At 41.3% G+C, this 26,296-nt stretch overlaps 1 protein-coding gene across 1 annotated transcript in view; it reads right to left on the bottom strand.

Moving 5' to 3' along the window:
- Positions 1-1,165: 1,165 nt before the first annotated feature.
- The window catches only part of SUPV3L1 (Suv3 like RNA helicase), a 36,908-nt gene continuing 11,777 nt past the window's right edge, over positions 1,166-26,296 (bottom strand). The window contains exons 5-15 of the mRNA XM_075000241.1: positions 24,906-25,074; positions 20,464-20,575; positions 19,525-19,602; positions 17,807-17,898; positions 16,725-16,905; positions 15,713-15,806; positions 14,638-14,857; positions 14,158-14,238; positions 11,192-11,368; positions 5,984-6,132; positions 1,166-5,622 (exon numbers count right to left, since the gene is read on the bottom strand). Of these exons, the coding sequence (XP_074856342.1) occupies positions 5,130-5,622; positions 5,984-6,132; positions 11,192-11,368; positions 14,158-14,238; positions 14,638-14,857; positions 15,713-15,806; positions 16,725-16,905; positions 17,807-17,898; positions 19,525-19,602; positions 20,464-20,575; positions 24,906-25,074 (1,846 nt within the window). The 3' untranslated portion in view covers positions 1,166-5,129. The remainder of the gene's footprint in view (positions 5,623-5,983; positions 6,133-11,191; positions 11,369-14,157; positions 14,239-14,637; positions 14,858-15,712; positions 15,807-16,724; positions 16,906-17,806; positions 17,899-19,524; positions 19,603-20,463; positions 20,576-24,905; positions 25,075-26,296) is intronic.

The raw sequence follows: 26,296 nt of genomic DNA, 5'->3' as shown, positions 1-26,296 counted from the left end.
TGCAGACACTCCCTGCCCTAAAGAACTTACAATCTAAAGTCCAAATCTCTAGAATCACAACTCTGCATGGGCCCAAGCTGCCACTCATATTGATCCAATTGTAGGATCAGGACCTTCTGTTGGAGACTAATGAATCACTACCATTTCTCATTTGCCAATGAATACTTCCTCTGATCTCTTTCCCCCAAACTGCTCCTGTGTCACAAATCACGCTACAAGGTTCAGATGATTTTTATTCAAAAGTATCTCAAACGACTGACATCTCAGCTATTTTTCAAATATGTGGTTTTTAAAAAAAGCTAAACAAACTTCCAAAAAATGAATGCTTCCCCTTTCCCTACTCCCTGTGTTTCATCTCAACAAAATACCTTGCACAAATGAGCTCAAATCTGGGCACCATAAATTCCTCCAGGAGTCACAGGACAGGCAAATGTTAGTGGGGAAGGCTTTTTGGATTTGAGGGCAATATGAAGTTTCTCCTGACTTGATTTTATCAGATGTGGCAATGTTTAATAGCTTAATTTATTAAACTTGTTCAAACTGTTTTGATATTAGGCTCCACTCACTCCTCCAGCACATTGTTTCTTCTGACGAGAGTTTTATTTGGTTATCTAGGTTTATTAGGCGCTGCTTTCCAAAGCAAACGCTCCAGTTTCAGCTTCAGAATTCCAATCTTAGTTGCACGTTGGAGTTCAGCGATAACATATCAGGAAAGCGAACATTCCACAGCTGACTTCACCCCAAGTCAAATTCTCTAAAGCTCTCATTAGATTTCAGTAAGTGGGATATAACTATGTATTTCACCTTCACTACCATATTGGAGATATGCATTCGTGAGGACATATTGCACAAAGGTCAGTTTTGTCTAAGATTCTTTTTAGACACTACTGGTAACACCAGACTGCAACGCAAGATAAAATGTGTACTTAAGACATCTTCAGAGAGACTGAATAAAGAAAACGTCAGGAAGCCCCTGTCCAGCAAGGTGGCAGGGGGGAACCCTGTCTTACCCTAGCTTCTACATATCCTCCATCTTCTTTAAACGGTCTAAGAGTAACAGGGTCGAGTTGGTTTGGGAACAGTGTCTTCAGACACAAGTTGCTGAAAGTGGTTCTTTCAACTAAATTTAAATAACCCTATAAGCAGCAATTTACGTTTTTTTCCCTTCCTCATTTACAAGTGTTAACTGAAAAGTGCGTTGAACTGTCACAATGAGGTAAGAATGTGCAGCACAGATTCCATGTTCAAAAATGCTAGATGTAGGCCATTTGGAAAGGTTCCTGTTTCTTGCAAACAAGATCCATGTTAAAAATGAGTTCCTACTGCATCTTTGCAACATCAGTTTTGATCACACCATGTGAGGCCAACATGACAGCACTGTTAATTAGGCCTAATGGCAACCATGCCATTAGCTCAGACAAAAAGAAACTTTCTTTTATGAAAGTCAGTCCTAGCCAGCTCTTCTGACGGTTACTATGGAGTCACTATGGGAACAAGCAATGAATTAAGCTGAAGCGCTAATCTCAGCAAAATACCACAAGAAAGCTGAGTGACTACACAGCATTCTTTCCCTCATTAGAAAGGCTGTTGCTCAAACACAAGATTTCAGTTTATGTTTCTAAGTACCCAAATGAAGCCTTTACTTACTAAAAACATTTATTAAAAAGCAGCTTTGTGTACAATTAAAGGACAAACTAGTTATCAAACCATAATGGAGCAGGGAGTCGAGCAGGAATGTGGGTTTTCTGTCTATCATACATACCCATGATGATTGAGAGCAGAGAGAGAAGCATTAGCATTACAGGTTGGTCTGAATTGAAGTTTAAGGTCTGGGCTGAAGTTTGTAGCCTGAAACTTAAAGCATCAGTTTGCAAGTGGTCAGAGAACTCCTCACCAGATACCAGGGCAGCACGAGTGTCTGCATGCAGGTCAGTCATTTTCACTCCTCACCACATACCCAATTTCTAACCATTCTGAATGCCAGACTCAGATCATACTCTCACACACAAAAACCAAGATTCTAGAGAAATGCTGTATCATAATCTGTCTGACAGCTGTTTAGCTCTGTAAATAAAATAAAAGGTTGGTTTGGGAACGGGGAAAACAATTACAGTCTTCCCCGAACTTACGAGGGTAATTCGTTCCTGAAAAACCCCTCTTAGGGCGAATTCTCGTAAGTCGAAAACGTAATTACCATTAATTTCAATGGGAAAAAGTTTTGTGTGTTCCTGAGCCCCAAAATGTACAGCCATTTATGCTAAAAACACCACCAAATCCCATTAAATCCAATGCAAAAGGGCAGGCAGAGAAGAGCAGGGCACAGGGAGGCAGCCTGGCCTTAGCGCAGCTTAGGTTAAGTGGCGGGGGGGTGCTGCCAGGGGCTAGCTGCGTGGGGAGCTAGGCAGGCACAGGGGTCCCCCGGCCGGTGAGGGGCAATGCCTCTCTCTCGTGCAGGACTGCGTGGCGGAGAGAGCGCCACAGACGGCGAGCAGCAGCCAAGGCACAGCTGCGCTGGGCAGGTGGCGACAGCCCCCTAGCTGCCCGGGGTTGAGCGGCAGCAGCGGCGCTGGGATGGGCTATGCACCCAGCACCCATGTCTCGCAGAGTGGCATGATGTACTGCTGGGACTCGGACGAGTCTACCTCCCTGCACCAGACTCCCACCCCACTGCAAGGCCTCTTCATCAAGACCAACACAGCTGACTCCATCCCCTCAGTGATGCCTACCAGAGCCGCCAGCCTCCAAATCGCTCCTCGTAAATGTGAAGAAATGCCTCGTCAGCTGAAGTAGGGGTATTAAATGAAACTCCTTGTAAAGTCAAATTCTTGTAACTCAAACGCGCATATCTCGGGGTATGGTGTGTTCTCAGTCCTAATCAATTACTTACTCTGCGTATGGAGCATATAATTCACTCAGGGCTTGTCCACACTGCCACATTACTGTGCTTGTTAACTTTCTTGCTTACAGGGGTGAAAAAAGCCCTCTCCACCCTGGAGTGCAGCAAATTACAACATTGCAAAGTGCCAGTATACACAGACTTCCAGCACTGTTAGCTACTCCTCTCGTGAAGGTGGTTTACCTACAGCCCTGGGAGAGCTCACTGGAAGTGCTGATTATGTGACCACACTGTCACATCAAAGAGCTGCCATGACCGCTCTGCAATCTTAGGCATGTAGACAAGCCTAAAAATAGCTAAGTAAAAAAAGTAAGTGCATTCAAACTGCTTCGTGCTGACATGTCTGTTTCCACATAGTAGCTTGTGAAGAATACTGCACTTAATACCAACTAGAGCTAAATACAACTGGGTGCAAATTATACCTTCAACCCAAGTCAGTGGAGGTTTGTATCCAGACGTGTTAAAAAGTCAGGAATCCACTAAAGGGACATGAAAACTTGCTTTGCAGCATTCCAAAGGTGACACGTCTCCCCATGAAACAAGCACAGCTGCAGAAGCAGCGCAACTTCCTTCCCAGAGCCATTACAACAGCCCCAGTGCTGAAGTTCACCTCTTTGGAAAAAAGGGGTTTCAACCTTTAAGCACAATTTATTGCTGTCTTTGAAGAAAGGCCACAGGCAGAGTATTACCTTAAATTTATCTAAATCAAACCAATTTAGATATCAGAACTAGAAAGCCTATGAATGTGTGCAATAGCAAGCGCGTTCCACTCCCTTTCACTAATTGCTTGAAGTATCATGTAGTGCTGAACTCCATTTAAATGAAAGCTGTCAAAGCTTAGCCAGATAACGACAGACTGGGGAAAGGTCAAATTAAACAACTGACTTTCCAATTTTAAGCGAGCTGGTTAAACATCCAGCGTACTGGAGGTACAGAGGTCATGGATGTCTAAGACGCTCTACATTGCACTTTAGATTTTTAGTTTATCTATAATGATGGATTTTACTCCCTCCCCCAGCAATTAAGAATAATGAAGGATGACCTTTAAATTAAGCAAAACATAAAATACATTATAACATACAGAAAAGAGTCACTTTGGCTACCTATGCACTTGGGATTGTAGGTATGATTTCCAGCTCATAGAGACATACCTGCACTGGTGCTTATTAAGCTAATGTGCCAGAACAGTAACCATATCTACAATATTTAAATACTGTACACAGATGCACAGGCAGCGATGACAGGGACTAGCCATCCTGAATAGACACCCACAGGGTCCCAGCGGATTTGTAAAGGGGGCCATCTTGCTGCTATTCAAGCTATCCCAGCCGGACTATTATTTTTAGTGCACTAGCTCAATGGGAACTAAAGTATAACTACGTGAACTAGGAATCACACACGGAGCTCCAAGCATAGACATCACCTTTCCTGAAAGCAACGTAAAAAAGTCAGGGCAAATACACAGACTTGATTCTACTCAAAGTAAAGAAATAGCATTAAGCAAGAGATTCAGGGAATATACAACTTGCACCACAAAACTACACATTCACAAGCTCAAATTTTTCCTGTATAACACTTCAAGCTTTGCCTGAATAATAGCATGTCTAGGTTTCTCCAGGGAAAGAATGATTTTTTGTTTTAAATATATCATTTTTTTCCTAGAAGCCATCAGATAGAAGGAAGTTCTCCTCTTGAAATGCTGTAAGTTGCTCACAGCTAGGACACTGACAGATAAATGGATGGAAAGCATTTATTTCAGGTTTCCAGGGAAGACAACGGTTGAAAGACATGAGATTCTAATCCATTTTCCTGTGAAGTTGTATATTACCATTTATAACACTTATCTATTGAACTATGTACTATACGAAGGTATAGAATAATTAGCTAATTCGTTAATAAGGAAAAATACCTCATCATTATGGTAAAACCATTTATGTATTTTGTAAGGATGTTTTAGGTTCAAACCTTCACATAGAAACAAACAGATTCTTTTTACACTGAATATCTAGGTTGTTAGGAAAGTGTATATCAAGTTAACAAAAGCAGAATTAATAAAGTAACCTTCCAGTGTATATAACTTCCTCTCTCAATATTTGCTTCACAAAACTAGTCACCCGGGGGGGGGGGGGGAGGGGGAATGTAATAGCACCTGTGTAATCCACAGATGCCAGAAAAGGTTATTAAAATAGTATTTATTCTGTGAATCGAAATTAAATGGAATTACGTCATTATTTCATTTCTTCCTTTTCCCTCTTTCCTTTGAATCATTCTGGCTCTCTTTTCTTTCAGTTGGGAAATCTCCATTATTATCCTTGTGAAGCTGCCACTCTCTTTCCAGCTGTTTCAACATTTCTTGAGTAATGAGTCCTTCACGCACTAGCCTGTCAGCAAGAGATTCTGGTACATAACTTTTCATGTGTGACTGTATTTCATCAGGTTTATAGCCCAAAGCTTTAGATCCCCTCATTCTCCTTGGACCTGGAATCTCTCTGGCACTTGATTGCTTTTGGTTTGCCATTGGAAGATCTTCCAAGTTCAACATCCTGTCATTGACTTTAGTCCTCTGAAGAGGAAAGTCATCTGGCACAGTCATAACACCAGAAGTAGCTTCTGAAACTCTGATAAGCCTTGTAATATTGCGCACACCAATTTGTATAATGTTGTCTAGTTCTTTCTGGATGTCCCGTATGAGGCTGGCATCTGGGAACATGTCCATAAATCGGTAACTGAAAGAAAAAAAATGTTTTAAACATGATAACCTGCTGTAGGTCAGTGGAATAACTAGAGATCAAGTTGCTGTCTTACCATTGTATGGCATATAAGACGTTGCCTATCTGCTCCCACTACATGCCTCTTATTTCTGTATCATATTACACATTGCCTCATTTGCAGGTAAACAAATCTCAGTAGAACCTATTGATTGTACCACCTTAAGAGATACAACAGCTGTACTGTTAGATTCTATGTAATGATGAGGCACACTCACATATAGTGCTAAATTTGCAAACATAAAAAGTGTGGTTTCCATTGGTCCACAAGTGGCAAATATATTAGGAGAAAGACAAAAGAAAATATAAGTTTCAATACCTTAACCACAAGTAGAGGTCAAAAACATCATGAATAGCTTCAAGGTGTACAAGGTCCTTGATATTCTTTGGTGGAACCAGTGGCCAGTGAGTATGTCTGCATACCCAGTCAAATGTCAGAGGCTCATTTCTACTAAACTGCCTTGCAAACTGGAAAATAAACAAATTCAACAGGATCTTGTATTAGTTTGTTAACAAGAACTGAGTATTTTTACAACATATTAATTTAGGAAACCATTTCAAATTTCCATCCAAAGCCTCCAAAAGAGGCTATTCGCATGAGTTACAAGTACATATTTTTAAACCATATCCCCTGTGTTGAAATATGTGTTTCTGTATTGTAAAAAATCATGTAGTGCAACAATGCAAAATCCTAACAATGGCAAATACAAAAAACTGAATAACCCATTCTGTAGTAGTAGTTTAAGAAATGTAATATATGTCCACTGTACTTCACATGTGTGTTCACACACTGCATTAGTTTCAGACTTTTCTCTTGGTGATACATGCACCCTTAGCTGCCTTTTGGTGCTAAGTGATAACCAAATGCAGACCTGTCCTCCCCAAACTCTCCCATTTCCTTCTTTCTGGACAGAATGATGTAGATGGAAAGGTGGGTGGTTCACAGGAGGGACACATGTAACACACGTCAAAGAACACCCAAAAGTTTTAGTGACTGCATATGACTACTCCACTTCAGGTGACTCTCAACCAAGTCAATCTGAAGGTTAAACTCCTGAGGCGTTAACCATGGAACATTCGAGCTGTAAAAAGAAGAGCATCGAGCTTGAGGTAAAGGAGACCGTGTCCCTGTGAAATCAGATCTGGATATGTTAGCGGAGCTCTGTTTGAGGGGGGCTGTAGCGTGGAACAACAAGATCTTGCCCGCACAACAAGGATCAAATGAGCACGATCCTATCTGATTTTTTTTTTTTTTTTTTTTTTTTAACAACTGTGGCTAAGCACAAAGGAGGTTGTCCTCTTTCCAGAGGAATAGGGAAACACCAGTCAAACTCTGGACTGTGACCTGCTCTTAACAAAACACTGATGATGCTTCTTGTTGTGCCAGGCTGCAAATACACATGGAGAACGTCCTGGACAAAGAAACCATTCATGGAAACTGGTGAAAAAACAGCTCACAAGGTCTGACAGACTGTTCTGGACACTTGGAAGTTGACAATATAAAACTTCCAAAAGATTATTGCCTCTTGGAATAGAAGTGTTGAGTTAGTCCCTCTGTGTCTGCTCATTTAGAACACTGATTTTATGATGTTTGTAAGAAAAAATGGTTACTCACTGTTATAACTGTTTTTCGGGATGTGCTGCTCATATCCCATCGAGTTAATTGTGCGCGCGCACTCGTGCACAGCTGTTGGGAAGTTTCCCCCAGCAACTAGCCAACCAGGTCAACTGGGGAGCCCACTGGAATGGCGCCTATGCGAAGCCGATATACGAGCCCGATGACCTGACATCTCTCAGTACCTTTTTGTCAACCGCTCTGACAGTGGGGAAGGAAGGTGGGTTTCAAACAGAAATGAGCAACATATCTCAAAGAGCAACAGTTACAATGACGAGTAACTGTTATTTCTTCTTCTAGTGCTTGCTCATATCTATTTGAGTTAGGCAATTCCCAAGCGAAACCCAGGAGGAGGAAGAGGAGGAGGAGTCAACATGTGGCTGACTCAAGAGGCCCCGAAGGCTGCATCTTGTCCAGATTGCTTCACAATTGCATAATGGTACATGAAGGTCTGCACAGAAGACCATGTGGCAGCACGACAGATCTCCTGGAGAGGCACATGTGCCAGAAAGGTGAATGAAGACACCTGCATTCATGTAGAATGCACTGTCGCAGGCAGTGGAGAGACTTTCACAAGGTTATAATGCCCGTATACAGGACATGATCCAAGAAGAGATGCACTGCAATGACATCAGCAATGGCCACGAAGAGCTGCACAGTCTTATGGAAGGGTGTAGAGCAGTCAATATAGAAAGCAAACACTCATCTCACTTCACACTCATCTCACAACATCTCAGCTGTTGCTCCCACTGAGAGCTATGAGATTTTGGACAGAACACAGGCAGGAAAATATCCTGTTTAACATGGAACCCGGAGACCACTTTTGGCAGGAAAGGCAGGTGAGGGCAAAGTTGGAGCTTCTCCTTAAGGAAAACCATGTACGGGGGTCAGACACAAGGGCCCAGAGCTCAGACACCTTCTGGCAGAAGGGACAACCACCAGCAAGGCCACTTTCCAGGAGAGGTAGAGAAGAAAACAAGTAGCCAGTAGTTTGAAAAGAGGGCCCATAAGCACCCTGAGGCCCACGTTAAAGTCGCAGGCTGGGACTTGCTGGCAAACTGGCAGGTGAAGTGAGCCCATCACCTTGAGGAAGTGCCTCACCATGGGCTGCGCAGACACAGAACTGCCATCCACATGGTGAAAGGCCAATACGGCTGCCATGTGCACCTTGACGGATGAAGAAGCAAGGCCTTGCTGCTTCAGGGACATGAGGTAGTCTAACCCTTGATGGAGGAAGGTAGATAGAAGCACAAGACCACGCTGGGTGCGCCAACAGGAGAAGCACATCCACTTGGCCATGTAGGACCATCACACAGATGATTTGCACCTGCTGAGGAGGATCTGCCATACTGGTCCCGATCAAGCCCACTCAGCAGGCATCAACCATGAAGCCACCACACAATCAGGTGAAGAGATTGAAGGGCTGGATGGTAGTGTTGACTGTGGTTCTGCTCAGTGAGGTCTAGAACCAGGGGAAGTCGAAAGGGCAGAAGCATGGAGAGCTCCCTCAGCATGGCATACCAATGCTGGTGAGCCCATACTGGCCTATGAAGATTACATCTGCCTTGTGCCTGCAAACCTTGAGGAGAAAGAAAATGAAGGAAAGGCGTAGAGCAGTCCTGGGGCCCACTATGGAGCCTGGGCTGAGGCCATGGAAGGAACAAAATGAGGGGCACTTGTGTTGCCCCAGGACATGAAGAGGTCCAGCTGAGAAGAGCCTCACTTGCAGAAAATCAAGTGGATGACAGATCGACCACTCATGGGCTAGGAACTGACAACAGCGTGTCCGCCAGCTGGTTGTCGGCCCCTGGGGAGATATGCATTACAAAGACAATTTTCTCATCTTTGATATTCGTAGCGACCTCTGGCAAGCCACTTAACTTAAGAGACACTTGCAGAAAGTACTGTTCTCCCCACCCTGTCCTCCCCGCCCCTTGCCCCATCTTCTCTCCTGTTTTGTCAGTTTTCGTTTCAATTTTTTGTTTCTATCTGTTACATAATCATCATGCCAATTTGCTTTCAGCACTATTGCCAGTACAGCACTATCTCCGGATCTGAAAAAGTGGGTCTGCCCCACAAAACCTCATCACTTAATAAATTATTTTGTTAAGATACAGACTAACACAGGACTAAGACAGTTACCAAGCCACAAGTCATGAGGGTCACTCGTTGACATAGACTTTAAACAGCCAAAGTACTGTTCAAGCCCTGGCATCTTTTCATCCCTAAGCCTCTGAAGGGGAAATAGTAGGAGAAGGACAAAGACCTTCCCTACCACACGAACAGGGAAGACTGACTGAACCAAAAACAATAGTCATGCTAAGCGCAGCTATTTACAACTATTTGCACACAGAAGGCTAGTGATCTGTGGCACAGCAACATGTACTCGACTAGAACAATCAAAACAGCCACGATGAGTGGAAAAAAAAACCCGAGGGATGCTGGGTCAGCTGGGTCATATATAGGCTTGGCATAGACACTACTCCAGCGGGGGCTCCCCAGTCGAACTGACTGGCTAGTTGCTAGGGAAAATTTTCCAACAGTCATGCACATGCACACACACAAACCTAACTCAAATAGATAAAAAGATATTTTTAATAGAAATTAATGGCTGACACTTGGGGATCTTAGCTGTTTTGCCAGCAGACAGATCAATCACAAGAATTATGGCCTAAATCTTCAAAAGTAATTAGTGATTTGGGGCGCTCCATTTCAGGGTGCGTAAGGGTCTACTTTGAAGAGGATGAGAGCTCAGCATTTTCTGAAGATCAGGACATTTTCAGTAGATTAAAAGGAGGCACTCAGAATTTGAGCCAAGTAAAATCATTAGCCATTTTGTAAAACAGTTATGCATCATCACACAAATAAGAGACTTCCTCACTTCACTGACATACAGCCAAAAAGTTTTAAGTTTTTAGTCTTAAAATGTTTTATCCAAAGTGAAAACAAACATGGCAGCCTTTGGTATAAAATAAACATGAACTCACTGAGCAAGGGCCTGATGCTGCAAAGTCCCTCCTATATGAGTAGTTTCTACTGCCTATAGTGTACAGTGTATGACTGAAGATAACGCAAGTCAGGATTTGTAGAACTACAGCAAAAAAATTATTGTCTCAGTTTAGTTCTTAGTTACGCAAATTCACTATTAGGTTACATACTGGGGTTTTTAAAGTCTACTTAACATCAACAGTTGATTAGTTGAACTTAAGTTCTTCTATTTTGCTCACAAACTGGGTGTTGTGAAAATGGCACCACCTGGCTGTAGGCAAACTACTGCTGGCAAGTAGCATGTGAAGCTTAATACCGTGAAATTCTGAATATTTACATCCTTCCTGAACTTGGCTAGTTCAGAAATTCCTAATGGGCAACCTATGTGATCTTGTGATGTAAATAAAAATAAAAAACCTAAGAATAGCCATTACTAGGTCAGACCCAAGGTCCATCTAGCCCAGCATCCCATCTGCCGACAGTGGCCAGTGCCAGGTGCCCCAGAGAGGGTGGACCGAAAGACAATGATCAAGCGACTTGTCTCCTACCAGCCACCTCCAACCTTTGACAAACAGAGGCCAGGGAGAGCATTCCTACCCCCTGGCTAATGGCCTTTTATGGACCTAACCTCCATGAATTTATCTAGCTCTTCTTTGAACTCTCTTATGAATCTGAAAACATTTTTTTTAAATTTACATTCCAACATGAAAACTGAGCTCCAAGTGTGGAAAAGCTAATGTCCTCTGTGGAGGTGAACAGTTAGATTGTATTCTGTATAAATTCACCAGCTAGTTTATAATTTCCACTTTCATGTGAGCTTTTTAAAATGCACTTGTAAACTGACAATTTGGAAACCGCACACATGATTAAGACAGACCACATCAATTATCATAAATACTGTGTATTTGAAAATAAAAACCTTACCTTTAGCAAAGTAGTACAGACAAAAGGCTGTTTTTTGTTGATGGGTGCTGTGCAGAACACATACCGTGCTCTTAAATTTAGTGGAACGTGCTGAATCATGTCAGCTAGAAATTTGAAGTCATCAATATTGCAGACGAAATAGAGCCCATCCACTTGTGAGAGGCTCACAAAGATATCCTGTCCGTAAAAAATTAAAATGTTCTTAATAGTTGAAGTTCAGATTAAGAATAACACAAATGATGATTGTCAACTTTCAAACTTCTATGCTCTCTACTTTAAAGAAGAACAATAATTTTTGTAAAGGTTGTGTTTGTTCTCTCCCTAAACAGTTTCCTTTAAAATTACACCTGTAATGCAGATTCAGTAGCAGTATAGAGTTTCTGCAACACCGTAAAGTTGTGCCTCAATTTACGTGAGGGTTGCGTTCCCACGGACCCTTGTATAACTTGAATTTTGCATAAGTTGGGGGATAGCTTTCTTCCCCCAGTAGAACACATGTTCTGCAGCTGAGGTTGCAGCAGAAGCACCTGAAGCGCCTTTTGAAAGTTAAGTCCTGGCATTGCGCTGGGGCGGGGGGGGGTGTGTGTGGCAGTTGGGGGAGGGCTAAGCCTGGCAGTGGGTTGGGCTGTAAAAGGGGTGCAGGGGGTTAAGCCTGTGGTGGGTAAGGGCTGCAGGGGAGTGGAGTTGAGTCAGAGTTGCGGGGCATTTGAACTGGGGCAGAGGGCACTGAGCCAGAGTCATGCACGGGGACAGCGAGCTGGAGCTGTGTTTGAGTGGTTTAACTGTGGGGGAGAGGGGAGAGCCGGAGCTGCACAGGGGTGGTGAGCCTGAGCCGCGCTCGAATGGTGAGCTGGCAGAGGTTTTGAACCATGGCAGGGGGCTGACCTGGAACCGCGCATGGGGGCATTGAACCAGAGTGGTGGGGGCGGGAGTTGAGCTGGGGCTGCATGTGTGGGGTGCTGAGCCAGAGCCAGGCACGGAGATGGGAGGTGAGCCGGAGCCACGTATGGGCAGTGAGCAGGCTTCGGGGTTGAACTGGGGACACGTGGGGGGTTTGAGCCAGGGCCAGGGGGAAAGCAGCATTTAGTGGATAACTGAACCACTAAATTCTTATAAAGGATGGCTTAGGATTTTCAAGATTAAAGGAAAAAGTAGTGAGAAAACACAGATCAACTAAAATGTTTCAGAAGCTGAGATCAAAGAATATAAAGAAAAAAACAGCTATTCATGCCCACCTTGGATGAAACATATTTAAAATTAGATTTTTTTTTAAAAATATATCCACAGCATTAGTTCTCTCTCATATGGACGTTATCAGTAAAGATAGATTCACCCATTGGCCTGTGTAGCTGTGTATAACAATTTTAAATAAGTCATTTTAATTAGACTTTGAAAGGGAAACATAGTATGATGATTATTTCTATAGTTGCAGATGAGCTTTGAAATTTTAGACAGCAGAAGCTTAAATACATACTGCTCTTCTATTAGCATGAGTTTTACACAAGGGTTCCACTTAAACAGCACAAACTCTTCTTTTTTGTGATGAAAATTTGTAAAATTTTGCTTAGTTAACTTAGTATTCTCAGATAACTTTAGCAGACTGCCAAGACACTCAGCAAATCTGTGTGAATGCTAACAAAATTCCATTTATCACCATCTGTTAATAAGATGTCTATGTCCTTTGTTTGATTGTTTTAAAACACAGGATTAAATTTCATTTATGCTTTAAAAACTTATTCCTAAATAAACTTCTTTCACACTTCAGTGAAATCACTAGTAAGAAAGATGGAACAAATCCAAAAATGAACAAGTAGCAATGGGACTGAGTGTTTATTACAGAATCCATATGCCCAAACTTTAGTGAATGTGGATACCACACAAGATCAGAAGAGAAAAAATCTGAAGTGACTTTGAGATAAAGAAAAATTCTAGATGACTAGCTTCATTTTGAAGTGTATGCAGAAGCGGTTTCCAAAACTATTATATCTGATTCAGTATCGGCTTGTCTACACTACCACCTTCCTTTGAAGGAAGGATGGTAATTAGGGTGTTGGGAGTTTACTAATGAAGTGCTGCCGTGCATAGGCAGCACTTCATTAAGCAAATTCCCCCCTGCGGCAACTTCGAAGTACCGGCACACATCTAGCCGCGGCTCACCTGCCTGTACTTCCAAGTGCTGGGGCAACTAGATGTGTGCCAGTACTTCGAAGTTTACAACTTCGAAGTTGCCGCCAGGGGAATTTGCTTAACCAAGTGCTGCCTATGCACGGCAGCACTTCATTAGTAAGCTCCCAACACCCGAATTACCATCCTTCCTTCGAAGGAAGGTGGTCGTGTAGACACAGCCTACGAGTGCTTGTCTCCAACTTCAGATCAAAAAACACGCCTTTCAAAAGGTACCAAAGTAAGTGAACAGCAACCAAGGATCTTAAAAATAAAACAAGATTAGAGACTTACAGAGGTCACCAGTGATGTAAAGGGTTACAGTGAGCATTCTGAATGCATCAGTTGTCACCACATTGGTTGGTTACGTCTAGATTGCTGGGAACTGTTGGCAAAAGATGTGCAAATTGCACAATGCATTTGCATATCTTTTCGCAACAATTCTTATAGGAGAGGCATCCACACGGGGCCAAATGTCAGGAAAAAACCCTCTGTCAAGACACACCTTCTTCCTCATGGAACGAGGTGTACAGGGATGTCGACAGAATGCTCTCAACCAGCAGATCTCTTCTGAGAGACCTATAGTATGTACACATGGTGTCGACAAAACTTCTGTCAACAGAAGTTTTGTTGACAGAAGCCTGCAGTCTAAACAAAGCTGTAGATAGAAAAGGCTAATTACTTAATAAAAGCTCACAAAGCAGCACCTTGAATTACACTGCATTGCAGTAAAGTAGTGATAAGGAAATGTTTAAATGATTTTAAAAATAAAAGCTCATGTCTAAAGATTTAATCATTCTTACTAATAGATTCGATAGAGTTGCATCAGGAAGATGGTATGCAAACATTTCTATCTGCTCAGCAGTAGGATGCAGGCCAGCTGTCTAAGAAAAAAAGAGAAGGCAATGTTAACTAGTTCTCAACAGAAAGAAAACCTTGTAAAACATCTGCATCTGAAAAGCAAAAAGGCAGCAGAATAAAATGCAAGTCATCACCATACACCCTGGAATCCATCACAGGTCACCACCAGACAACTCTTAAGAACCAAAATTAGGACAAAGCTCAAGCAGGGAGTCTGGAAGAGCAGCTGCAGCACATGAGAGAAAGACTACACAAGTTTTATGGTATCGGCAAATACCCCACTCATCAGAATGGTGGCACCATACAATTCACTTTTCTTTTCTTAATCATGTTCAGTGGTGTACAACAAACAATACCAAATCACACTGTACAAAGGTAGTTCCAAAACATTTTGGTGAGATCAGAACATTTAAGACTCTTACCTCTATGGGAGACACAGGGGTATTTAATATTTCTTTCAGCAGTGCAAGGTCATCACGATGCATTGTAGTGACTTCTCCTTCCTTGAATACTGAACTAAATCTTCCTGCTCTACCAGAAATTTGTAGAGCCTGGGAGGTTGTAATTGGATGCATTTCCTTCTCTCCCTTTTCGTTTATACTTGGCTTTATTAGAGAATTAAAAATTATTCTCTTTATACTCCTGAAACATTTAAACAAAAACAGACAAAACTCACTGGTGACTATTTTTCGGAGAACAGGTTGGTGAGAATGTTGGTTCACTTCATCCGCCCTGTGTCTGCCATATCCATGTACTAACACAACTACAAGTGCTACTTTCTCTTCACTCATGCAGGTTATTTCCATACAACTAATTGCTGCACAGGAAGGGTTCCCTTCTTTTGCTCTTAAGATCCCTTCTTTTTGCAAAGCAGACAGATCTTCAGACTACAAATGTTGTTTTAACATAACTTTACTGTTCGGAGTTGCCAGGCTGAAAACACTAGAAACAGAATGGCTTTGTTTAGCCATAAAACAGATGCAACATGGGCAATCACAGTGCAAGTTTCCCCTACCACGAGGCCAACACCTATCAGTACTGTTTAAGAAGGAACATCCAGGGTAGACTACCTTTCATGACCTCAGCAGAGTTCAGTGGTTGCCATATCACAAAAAGGTATTGTAAGATACGAGGCTTGACTGAGTTCTCTCAGCTTCTGAAATGCACATCACTCGTTTTCACACCAGGGAACCTGATCCTCTGTGGAGCTGAGTACTCTGAACTGCCACTAAATGGAAAGGGAGTTGAAAATGCTCATTGCCACCCAGGATGAGGTCTAAATAAGCAGTTTAATAATGAGATCGTTTTCAGTGTCCAGAAAGTATAGCTTTATACAGTGAGGTCAGCCACCACTTAACTCGATTGAGGACACATATACACACATACCAAGTACAGTACATAATGGATTTTTATTCACATGAAAAAGTCTGAAAGATGAGGAAAACCAACAGACTTGTCTCATTGAAAAATAAGACATAACCTGTTCAGAATACTTACAAATTAAGCCCCATTCCAATTGCATCTGTAGCAACTAGAATTTTACATGGATCATCGGGATCATTGAATTTCTTGGCCTGAGAAAGCTTTGTCCCTAGAACACAATCACTCATTAGTACATTATACATGAACAGGCTTTCCCCACCAAAGGAGATGAAATAAAAAATATTGCATGGGCTTAAATGTCACTGAACAAAAGCATAGCAGGCTCAAGAAACATGACAATTTTTGAAAGTGTTCCCAGAAAAATGGGCAGATGTCATTTTAAATAAATCAAAATAAAATGAATTATTGTTGGAGGAATACAATTAAACTTATACATCTGATAAAGATCTAACTTCAGAACTATAATACGACAAAGAAAATTTGCTCATTATTGCCTTAATTTAAAAGCAAGATATAAAGTTTGAAAAACGAAGTCTCGGTATTAAATAATTTTTCTATAGTACAGGTTGAACCTCTCTAGTCTGGCACCCTCAGGACATGACCTGTGCCAAATGAGAGAATTTGTCAAACCGCGAGAGGTGAATATCATCCAGCAGCACTACCAACAGTTCCATTGCTTAGTGAGTTCTTAGAAAACATTTAGGGGTAAATTAGAACTAAACAACAGCACAGAACACTGTGAACCAGGACTATTGGCTGTAAACAAACTCTATGGGACTGCGAGAAACTTGTCAACGCTCATCGTAAGTGTGAGGGGGTAGCCGTATTAGTTTGTATCCGCAAAAGCAATGAGAATTCCTGTGACACCTTATAGGCTAACAGATTTTTTGGAGCATAAACTCGTCAGATGTATCTGACAAAGTGGGTCTTTGCTTATGAAAGCTTATACTCCAAAAAAATCTGTTAGTCTATAAGGTGCCACAAGACTTCTTGTTTTTTCATAAGTGGACATCCAGCTAACTAAAATCATGCTGGACCAGTGATGTTGCTGGACCAGAGAGGTTCAACCTGGAGTAGCAACAAATAGAGCACTCTTTTTAAAATCAAGATAAAGCTTGTATCTTACCAGGTGGGAGGCTGCCATATATGACAGCACATTCTAATCCTCGGGCTTCTATCTGCCGACTCACAGAATAAATATCATTCTTATTGAAACAGACAATGCAGTCACCAGGACGGAGGTTATCTAATGATTCTAGTGCATAATCCAACAAGGTAATAGGGGTAAGTCTCTTATAGTTTATGACCTAGAATTAAATAGTGGTTTTGTCAAGACAAAATACTAAAATCCTTTGCAAAATTAGTAATTATAAAAATTTAACTTCATATGACAAAAATCAGTCATAGCCTAAAACTGGGCAGTGCCTCACAATACCAATAAGAGAAGTACTAGGAGAAAAGGTGGCACACCCATATGCCTTCCAAACCATAATGAACATTCTCATGAACATTTCCAAACTGAAAACTTAGAAGACCTTTTCAGGAGACAAAATGAGCCATCTAATGTAAGTAAGACTGTATTAATGCTAGGGAGAAAAAAAAAATGTGCTATCAAATATAGAAGTTCCCTGCTTTTGTGAAACATCTCTTACAGAAGACTCTTCCCTTGCAGATTAGCACATAAAGATATCTAAAAGCATTGTGTTTTTTTCTTTTTAGAGCTTTTTTCCTCAGCAGATGTTAGCCTTTTTAGCATTTTAATTCTTACAATGATTTTTTTATAGCATAAGAACAACTAAACAACAATAAAGTGACCTGAGCAAAAGGTAGGCATCATGACCTCCAGGACAAAGCACATATAAAGGAGGCCTTAGGCTAGAACAAGCATTCCCTCTGGGTAAGTCAGCAAAAATTTTAAGATCCATTGTTCTCCTAAGGGCAATACCATTTTTGCTAACATCTGTTGCTAAGATTTTTGCAACATCTCTAGGTACCTTTTACCTCCTGTGACTCAGGAGACTTATCTAGCCAAAATGTCAAACACAAGCTCTGACTCTAGTATATTTGATATTTTCCTCAAATAAGGAACATAGTAGTCACTGCAATATTTTGGATAATTCTTTTAAACAGATCACCTGAATGCTGTGTACAAAACATTATAGCCACTGGATGAGGAGGAAAAAAAAAAGACACAAGTGTAAGATCTACCTCCACTTCCTCTCCTGTAGTATACATAAGCTCTGTCACCAAGTCAATAGCAGCAGCTTCTCCACAAATATGAACTTCTTCTGCACAGACTCCTGAAAAAAATGAAATGAAATAAAAAGCTCACATAAATCAGCGATACTGAGTGTGGACAGTGGTGGTTACACACACGCACACACAAAAGCACCTGCTGAGGATGCTGAGGGGGGAGAGAGAAGGGGACCAAAAAAAAAGTCTCTGGAAGTGTCAATTAAGTTAAATGGGATGTCTGCCATCCCTGCGAATATCAAAGATGGGGAAATTGTCCTTCTAACATGTAAGATAAAAGAATATGATCTTTGTTGAGTCCACCCTGATAGGTATTAGACTTGTAAATCAAAAAAAAAAAGCAGTCAAGTAGCACTTTAAAGACTAACAAAATAATTTATTAGGTGGTGAGCTTTCGTGGGACAGACCCACTTCTTCAGACCAGAGCCATACCAGAACAGACTCAATATTTAACGCACAGAGAACCAAAAAATTATCAAGGTTGACAAATCAGAAAAAAAAATGATCAAGGTGAGCAAATCAGAGAGTAGAGGGGTGGAAGGGGGGAAGAGAGAGTCAAGAATTAGATTAAGCCACGTATGCAAAAGAGCTGCTATAATGACCCAGGGTTAATGACTCCACATTGTCTGCTGATAATGGGCCACATCCTCTGTGATGGAACTGACTTGGTCAACTCTGGCCCTCCTCTTGACTGGGACTCCCTCCTTTTCATAAGCCCATATATTTAAATCCTCCTGTGGAACTCCCCCACTCACGCATCTGATGAAGCGGGTCTTTGCCCATGAAAGCTTATGCTCCAAAATATGTTAGTCTATAAGGTGCCACAGGACTTCTTGCTGTTTTTGAAGATACAGACTAACTCAGCTACACCTCTGATATTGCAAATATATTCCTGCAAGAGATTCAGTTTATACTTAAACACATTTTTGGCAGGGGGAAAAAAAAAAAAAAAATCAGCCAACTGTATTTAAAACTTCATTGAAATGTTTACCCTTTGCCAAGCTAACACACCTATATATATTTTATATGAAATTGGAGATACACATCTCCTAGAACTGGAAGGGACCTCGGGAGGTCATCTAGTCCAGTCCCCTGCCCTCTTGGCAGAACCAAGCACCACCCCTGACATCTATTTGCCCCAATCCCTAAATGGCCTCCAAAAGGATTGAGCTCACCACCACAGGTTTAGCAGGCCAATGCTCAAACCACTGAGTATCCCTCCCCCGACACATTTAACAATAGGTTATAATATTAAAATTCTGATTACCTACAACTAAAATTTTTCAACCATCACAGAAAATTCTTGATACAAAATTGAAGGTTATATGACAAAATAAGACTTCTTTACTAATCAAGCAGGCAACAGACAAACACAAAAAACATTGAGAATGTGGAGAAGAGAAAACATATAATTTAAAAATAATCTGAGGTAATGTTGAAATAAAGGAAAGCAAAATGGATGAAAGCAGGCAAATAAGTTTATGTAAAAGGGGCCTTCCCTCTGTTAAAGCAAAGTTGTGAAGAAGCAACACTTTTAAAAATATTTTCATTCTATTCTGCATTGAACATGTTATATTGGACACATCTATCAACATAATGAATGCTTAGGGTAACACACTTGGAGCTACCATATTAAATGTCTAATGGCTCAGTTTCAACACTGATGGGCATACCTAACAGCGCTCTGGTCCAGGCCCATCCTCTGCTGGGATCTCTGATCATCTGAATTTCATCAATCACAGCCACTTCATCTTAAAATAAGAATGTTACAATGTTAGATAAAGAACAGCTGGTTGACATAACTACATATGAAGGTGTATCTCCAAGAAACACAACACAAGAGTAAATTTCCTAGAAGAATTATTAAAATCCAGCATTTTCTGCCTTCCAAGATTGCTCTGAGAGTATCCAGGATTTAATAATTCTCACATGACCGAGTTAGAGCACAGCCTAGAAATTGCCAAGTTAAAAATAAAAAGCATTTGCAAGACTAGAATGAATTGCCTTATTTAACCTCTTCTAGGGGATAGGATAAATATGAAATTAAAAAATTAGAGTTGGGAAGTAGGCCAAAATGAGGATGTCTAGTTCAAAGCATAACTGATGGAATAAGGGTCAGCTTCTAAAAATGTATCCTTTGACAGATGGGGGTGACTTCAAATAGTTTTATTAAAACAGAAAATCTGACTAAAAATGAGCCAACACAGTTCACACGCTAGTGTCAAAGCGCATATGAATCAAGATGTTATAGGAAAACTGTTGCACAGCAAGAAGGAGGGAAAGAAAGGTCTTGAGAAGAAATGAGTTTGTAAATTGTATCTGGATTAAAATGGGAAATAAGGGAGAACGGTTTCCAATTGGTTTCTAGCTTATGTCAGTAATTGTCAATGGCATTGCTTGTTTGTAAAAAGATAAGAAAGGTAAACTCTTACAGGGTTCATTAGTAATACCTGCCTGACCTCACTGGAGCTGATTTGATTTTTGAAATTAAGCACCCCTGGGTTTAATAGCCCATTTGTAAGAATCTTGATAAAATTCTTATAAAGGTTGTGTTATTGTTTGGATGAAGGAAGGAAATTGCTTATTAGAAGAAAATAACCATGCATACATACAAGGTGTAGTAACACTGCACATCTCAATGGTGCAAGCAACATGGGTTGCTTGTTTGCCTTCTGGATGAACAAGAACACGTTCTTCTCCAGTTACCAAATCACATGACACATTCTAAAAAAGTTAACAAAACTGAAATTAAATTTCTCACTTAAAAACAGAATTAGAATATTTCCCAAAGGGAAAAAGACTGGGAAAAATGTGACAGAATATACCCCATTGTAATACACCTACAAGCTAACGTAATAATCTTCAGGTAAGCCTTGTACGCTAGCATTAGAAAACTCATATTTAGCTGGTCAGTATACCTCTAATAAAAATGTATCAATACTGTGTGTAGTTATAAGATTTCCTTGTATGACGCTGTTAATACCTATTGCAAGAGCAACAGCCTTACCAACCTCAGTTTGGGCAACAGGTCTGTCCTAGACAAAGGAATGCATGCTATTTGCATTTAAGCAATAAATAAGAGTCATCAAGTGGGAAGAGAAAGATAATTCAAAAACAGGTGAGAATAAGCCAGCAGGGAACATCCCTTCACATGGATGTTTTGTCCTGGAGGTTACGGCCACACTATTTTTGCTATTCTGGGTTACAAATGTACCCCGAAATAGCAATTCCGTGGCTAAATGCCACACTTGAAATAGCAGCACTATTTCAAACCCAACATTCCATTTCCGCTACCCCTCCTCATGAGAAGGGTAGCAGAAACTTTGAAATAGCCCCTTATTTTGATCTTTGGTGTTTGGTTTGGACCAAGTTCAAAAAAAGGTAACTTGAAATATTTTACACAATTTGCATAAGTTATTTTGAGTTACAGCTACAGTGTAGCCATAGCCCTAGTGCCTAATTGGAAATGTTTTCCACTAGAAGGGCTGAAAATATACAAATGAGGGACAAACAACCCAAATCACTGCCATCAGTTTGCTTCAATTTGATACTGTTTGTTAAGTCAGGTATTCCTAAGTATCTTTATTTTTCTTGTAACCATTTCTGACTTGTATGTCTCATTACTTGAACTCACTTAAAATGTCTTTGTAGTTAAAGTTATGTTAGTATTATCTAATCCATTCTACTTAAAAGTGTCTGAATAACTATCTGAAATAATAAGATAGCACATTATCCCCTTTAATGTACAATGGTCTTAAAATAATTTGTACTGTCCAGGGAGAGAACTAGGCAGCATAGAACATACATTTCTTGTGGGGAGAAATTTAGGACTAGAGGTGTACTGGGGGTCAGCCTGTAATATAACCAAGGCTTGTGAGAGCCAGAGCGTAACCTAGAGGCAGGCAAGATATAGCCCCCAGGCTGCATCTGTCCCACCAACCCTTTTTAATCCAGCCTGTGGCTCACCCCTGCAGCAGTTAGCAGCACTGTTCAATGCAGCTGGCTGCTCCCTAGGGCCTTCTGTGCTGTGGAGAGGAGAAAGCTTTGCATGCTGCCCCCACCCACAGCAAAATCTCTCAGTTCCTATTGGCCAGAAACCCACCAATGAGAGCTGGCAGATTTTGCTGGTGGCAGGGAAAATGCAGCACAATTTTTCAACTCACATTGACCAGTTGCTGGCTAAAAGGAGCTGAGAGATTTTGCTGGGTGACAGGAGCCACACACGAAATGCCCCTCCAAGCAGAGAGCCACATGGAACAGCCAGTAGTCTGCAGCTGCTGGCTGGCAGGGAAGGAAGCCTGCCAGAGAGTGCTAATGGCCAGCAGTTGCTTAGATAAGCACCTTCCAGCCAAAGCCTGCCTCTCGCACCCCATCCACTGCACCCCATCTCCCTCCCAGACCCTGCAGTCCTTCTTATGCCCCTCCCCCAGGACAGAATCCTCTCCTACACCCATACCCCCACAACCCCAATATCCTGCCCGAGGTCATGATCCTCTCCTCCACCCACTCTCTCAGACCCCACACCCTATTCTGCACCCTAGTCCCCTATCCTGAGCACCCTTCTGCACCCAACCTACACCCCAGACCAAATACCTCCTCCACAGAAAAAACAGTGGCCCTTGACCACTTACCAAAATCTTGAAGTGGTCCCTCATCAAAAATGAATGCCCACCCCAAGAGTAACCCAAATGTGAATGTCAGGCTTCAGACAGACAGACAGACACTCAAGGTGTGGTTTACATGCTGGAGGGCAGCAAAGATGGGAGCTATTTTAGCAGGCTTTGCCAGTAGGCACACAAGGTTGCCAGGCAGTGGTGACAACTGCTCATATCTGGAATGTATCTTGATATGTTATAGAACTAAACCCAAGATGATGTAACTATAAGATAAAATACAAACTACATTCCTACATCCGCAGTCTGATATGGCACAGTTATGTTGACCTTCTTGACATGTTTGAAAGGGAGAGGCAAGGAAGGTGAAGGAAGTTGAGGAAGCACTTCCTGCCTGACAGGGACTTTTAAACTGCTCTGGTCATCGTATACTGATTAAATGAGATGTGAAAGGACCAGGAATGGGAAATGGGTCATTTGGTTCAATTTTTTGCAATTCATATGGTGCAATGTTTCTAAAAGTCAATCAAAGTGACTGAAACTTTGTGTGCGTTTTAGTATGGAATTCTTCTAAAACAAAAAAAGAAAAAAACAGTTTATCGTAAGCTCTCTTTCCCTCTCACCCACCCCTCTGATCTAGTTTGATTTTGTTTAGTGCAATGATAGATTTATCCTGGAGAAATTCCTGTCAAAAGTATTTTACAGTGGATAGACAATTTTAACATTGTATTTCCTCAGCCACAGGAGGCATTTAATCATATCAACAACATACAATATGCTGAGCACAAACCACCCTCAACAAATGAAAAACTTTCTCCTGACAACTCCCCTGAACAATGTATATATATGCACACATGTTCACTGTTTCGTGTTACTTATTCAAAGACAGATGTTAGGGATTAGCATGTAAAATAGGTCAGAAATTAAAATGGTGAGAATTACAAAGTCACTATCATTAAAGAATTAATCAGGAGTCAGCATGTGTTATTGACAGATTGTTTAAAATATTTAAGTATTAAAATCACCAATACTTATACAGTAATTCACTATTAATCTGTAGTAATAAATGCTTTGCAAGAGGTGCATTTCTCTTTTCTTCCTTGCAAATACTATGCAGCTGGAAACTGGCTATAGAAAAAGACCTACTAAAATTTTGGAGGCAATCAGCAGGGCTAATTTAAGCTACCTAAAGCAACATCATGGCAACGTTCTTTAAATGAAAATATTTGCTGCAAGTGGGGAAAAACATGTTATACAACACTGACTAGTACTCCTATAAAACTTTAAAATAGGAAGAGATAAGTTAGTATAAACCAGGGCAGCTATTTTGAATAGAAATTAATCTAGCTCTTTAAGGTGTTGCATAACAGGAATAAAAAATTGTACATGAGCTCCCTATTGATGTTCTGGGTGGATAAGCTGGCAAACCAAACAGAAGAGAAATTCTACAGATGTGCACTCCCTTGACAAAAGTATTTCCTTGCAAATACATGCAACAAGCTCCTGGGAGCATTCCATCAATCTGGAGAGCTTTTGGCAGGGAGATGGAGATAATGTGGTGCTACTACATACGGTTTTCGTGGTTTAAAAAACACTTCTCTGATTAAATCGAGCATTGTTTTACATAATGGGTATGTCTACATTAGGAACTCACTTTGAAGTTAGGCACTATTTCAAAGTAGCCACCAGAGAGTCTACACCCATTTTTTTCCCTTACTTCGAAGTTAACTTCAAAGTAGAGAGCCCAACTTTGAAGTCCTTACTCCATTCCTGGGAATGGAGTAGTTCCCTACTTCACAGCTTACCTTCAAAGTAGGGTGCGAGTAGACTCAACTTCAAAGTTGCTTACTTTGAAGTTGTACTTCGAAGTAAGCAACTTCGAAGTTATTTTTGTAGTACAGACACAGACATAGTGAGCCAGTAAAAAGTGGTTAATTTTTAAATAAAAACTTTTCTTTCATGTTTCTATTTCTGTAACACACCAATGAAAAATTGTTTTATTCAACATAACCTGAATTAGATGTTTTTTCTTTGACATGAGAAAACAATGTTAGATAGGAATGAACACTGATTAATGAGGTCACAGTCCCTCAGCTGCTGCCTTAATGTAAGATCAAGGGCAACAGAGATGGTCACCTCCACTCCCCAGACAGTGCTATAAGAAAGCCAGCAAGAAACAATGTAAGCACAGGGGTGCACCAAAGATTGAAGGGCAACAATCTGCTACATTCATGAATACATGGAGTAGTGCTTTAGATGCATTTCAACTCTGTGCACTGACAGTATTAATGCGCACTGACAGTACCATAACAGACTACATTTTAGCAGAGACTATTTCAAAAAGACTACCTAAAACCTTAAAGTTATTAAAACAAAATATTTTACACAATGACAGGAAGGCATGTAAAGTTGAAAAGAAATCATTTAAGTAACATACTGACAGCATCATTGGTCTTCTGGAAGATCTCATGGGCCAGCAGTTTTAACGGACCACAGTACAGTCCTGATTTTGCTGCCAAATATCTTTGGATAGCATGATGAGTTTTTCCACTATTTGTGGGACCAGCATGAAAGACTATCTTTCTTTGAATAGCCCTGGCTTCTGGATACCTAAACCACCAAACAAAGACAATAAATACACACAGAAAACAATGGAGTAGAGCATGTTCTTATATAATCTGCACGACATTAAGCCTGAAGGAGTTGCAGCCAGTTTGGAGGACAGGATTAGAATTCAAAACAAATTTGACAAAGGGAAAAGTGATCTGAATTCAAGAAGAATAAATGTAATATAAACAAGGGCAAAGCACATTACTTATGCAGGGGGAAAAAAAATCAAATGCACAACTACAAAATAGGGAATGCCTGGCTAGGAGGTAGTATAGCTGAAAAGGATCTGGCAGTTACAGAAGGTGTCAAATTGAACACAAGTGAAAAATGCAGTGCAGCTGCAAAAAAGTAATCTTCCAGTCAGAAGCACTGGATATAGGAAATGGAAGTTAACAATTCCACTCCTCCAGGCACTGCGGGCCCAATTTTGGGCACCAATTTAAAAGAGATGAGGACATGTTGGAGAGCGCCCAGATGAGAACAAAAAGAGATAAAAGGCTTGGAAAACTGGTTATATGATGAAACATTTAAAAACTGGGTATGGGGGAGAGGGGGAGTGTTCTAATATGTTAAGAGTTGTTACAGGCTGAACCTCAAAAATCTGTGGTTCAGCACAACCAGAGAGCCCCGGTGGCCTGGAGTGGGGACAACTGAGAGTTGGCGGCTGGGCATCCCAGACTGGGCCCACCTGAGCCAGTGACGGGGGTAGGGCAGTTTCCAGGGAGTGGCAGCCCGCAGCCAAAGAGCAGGGGCCAGAGCCTGACCAGGAAAGGAAGACTGGGGAGCTGCAAGTGGCAGCTGGAAAATGTCCAGCAACCAGGAGGAGAGACTAGGAGCATGGCTGGAGCCCAGCAAGGGATCATTGACCTTCCTTGGTCTGGCAAAATCCCTGGTCCAGGATCACTCAGGTTCTGAGGGTGCTGTACCAGGGAGGTGGAACCTGTATGAAGAGGATGGTGTTCAATAGTTCCCTATTTCCACTGAAGACAGGCCAAGAAATAATGAGTTTAATCTGTAGCAAGTGACATTTATATTAAATCTTAGGAAAAGCTTTCCAACTATGAGGGATAGTTAAGCTCAGGAACATCCTTCCAAGGAAGGTGGCAGGATCCCTACCATGGGAAGTTTCTAAAAAGAGATTCAAACACATGCCTACCAGGGATAATCATGTATGTGATCCAGACACAGTGCAGGAGCCTGGACTTGAGTTCTCAGGGTCCCT

This window comes from Carettochelys insculpta, chromosome 7 (genome assembly GCF_033958435.1).
Source record: "Carettochelys insculpta isolate YL-2023 chromosome 7, ASM3395843v1, whole genome shotgun sequence".
Classification (NCBI taxonomy): domain Eukaryota; kingdom Metazoa; phylum Chordata; order Testudines; family Carettochelyidae; genus Carettochelys; species Carettochelys insculpta.
The sequence above is the reverse complement of the archived record's forward strand: the minus strand, read 5'-3'. Positions and strand labels throughout refer to the sequence as shown.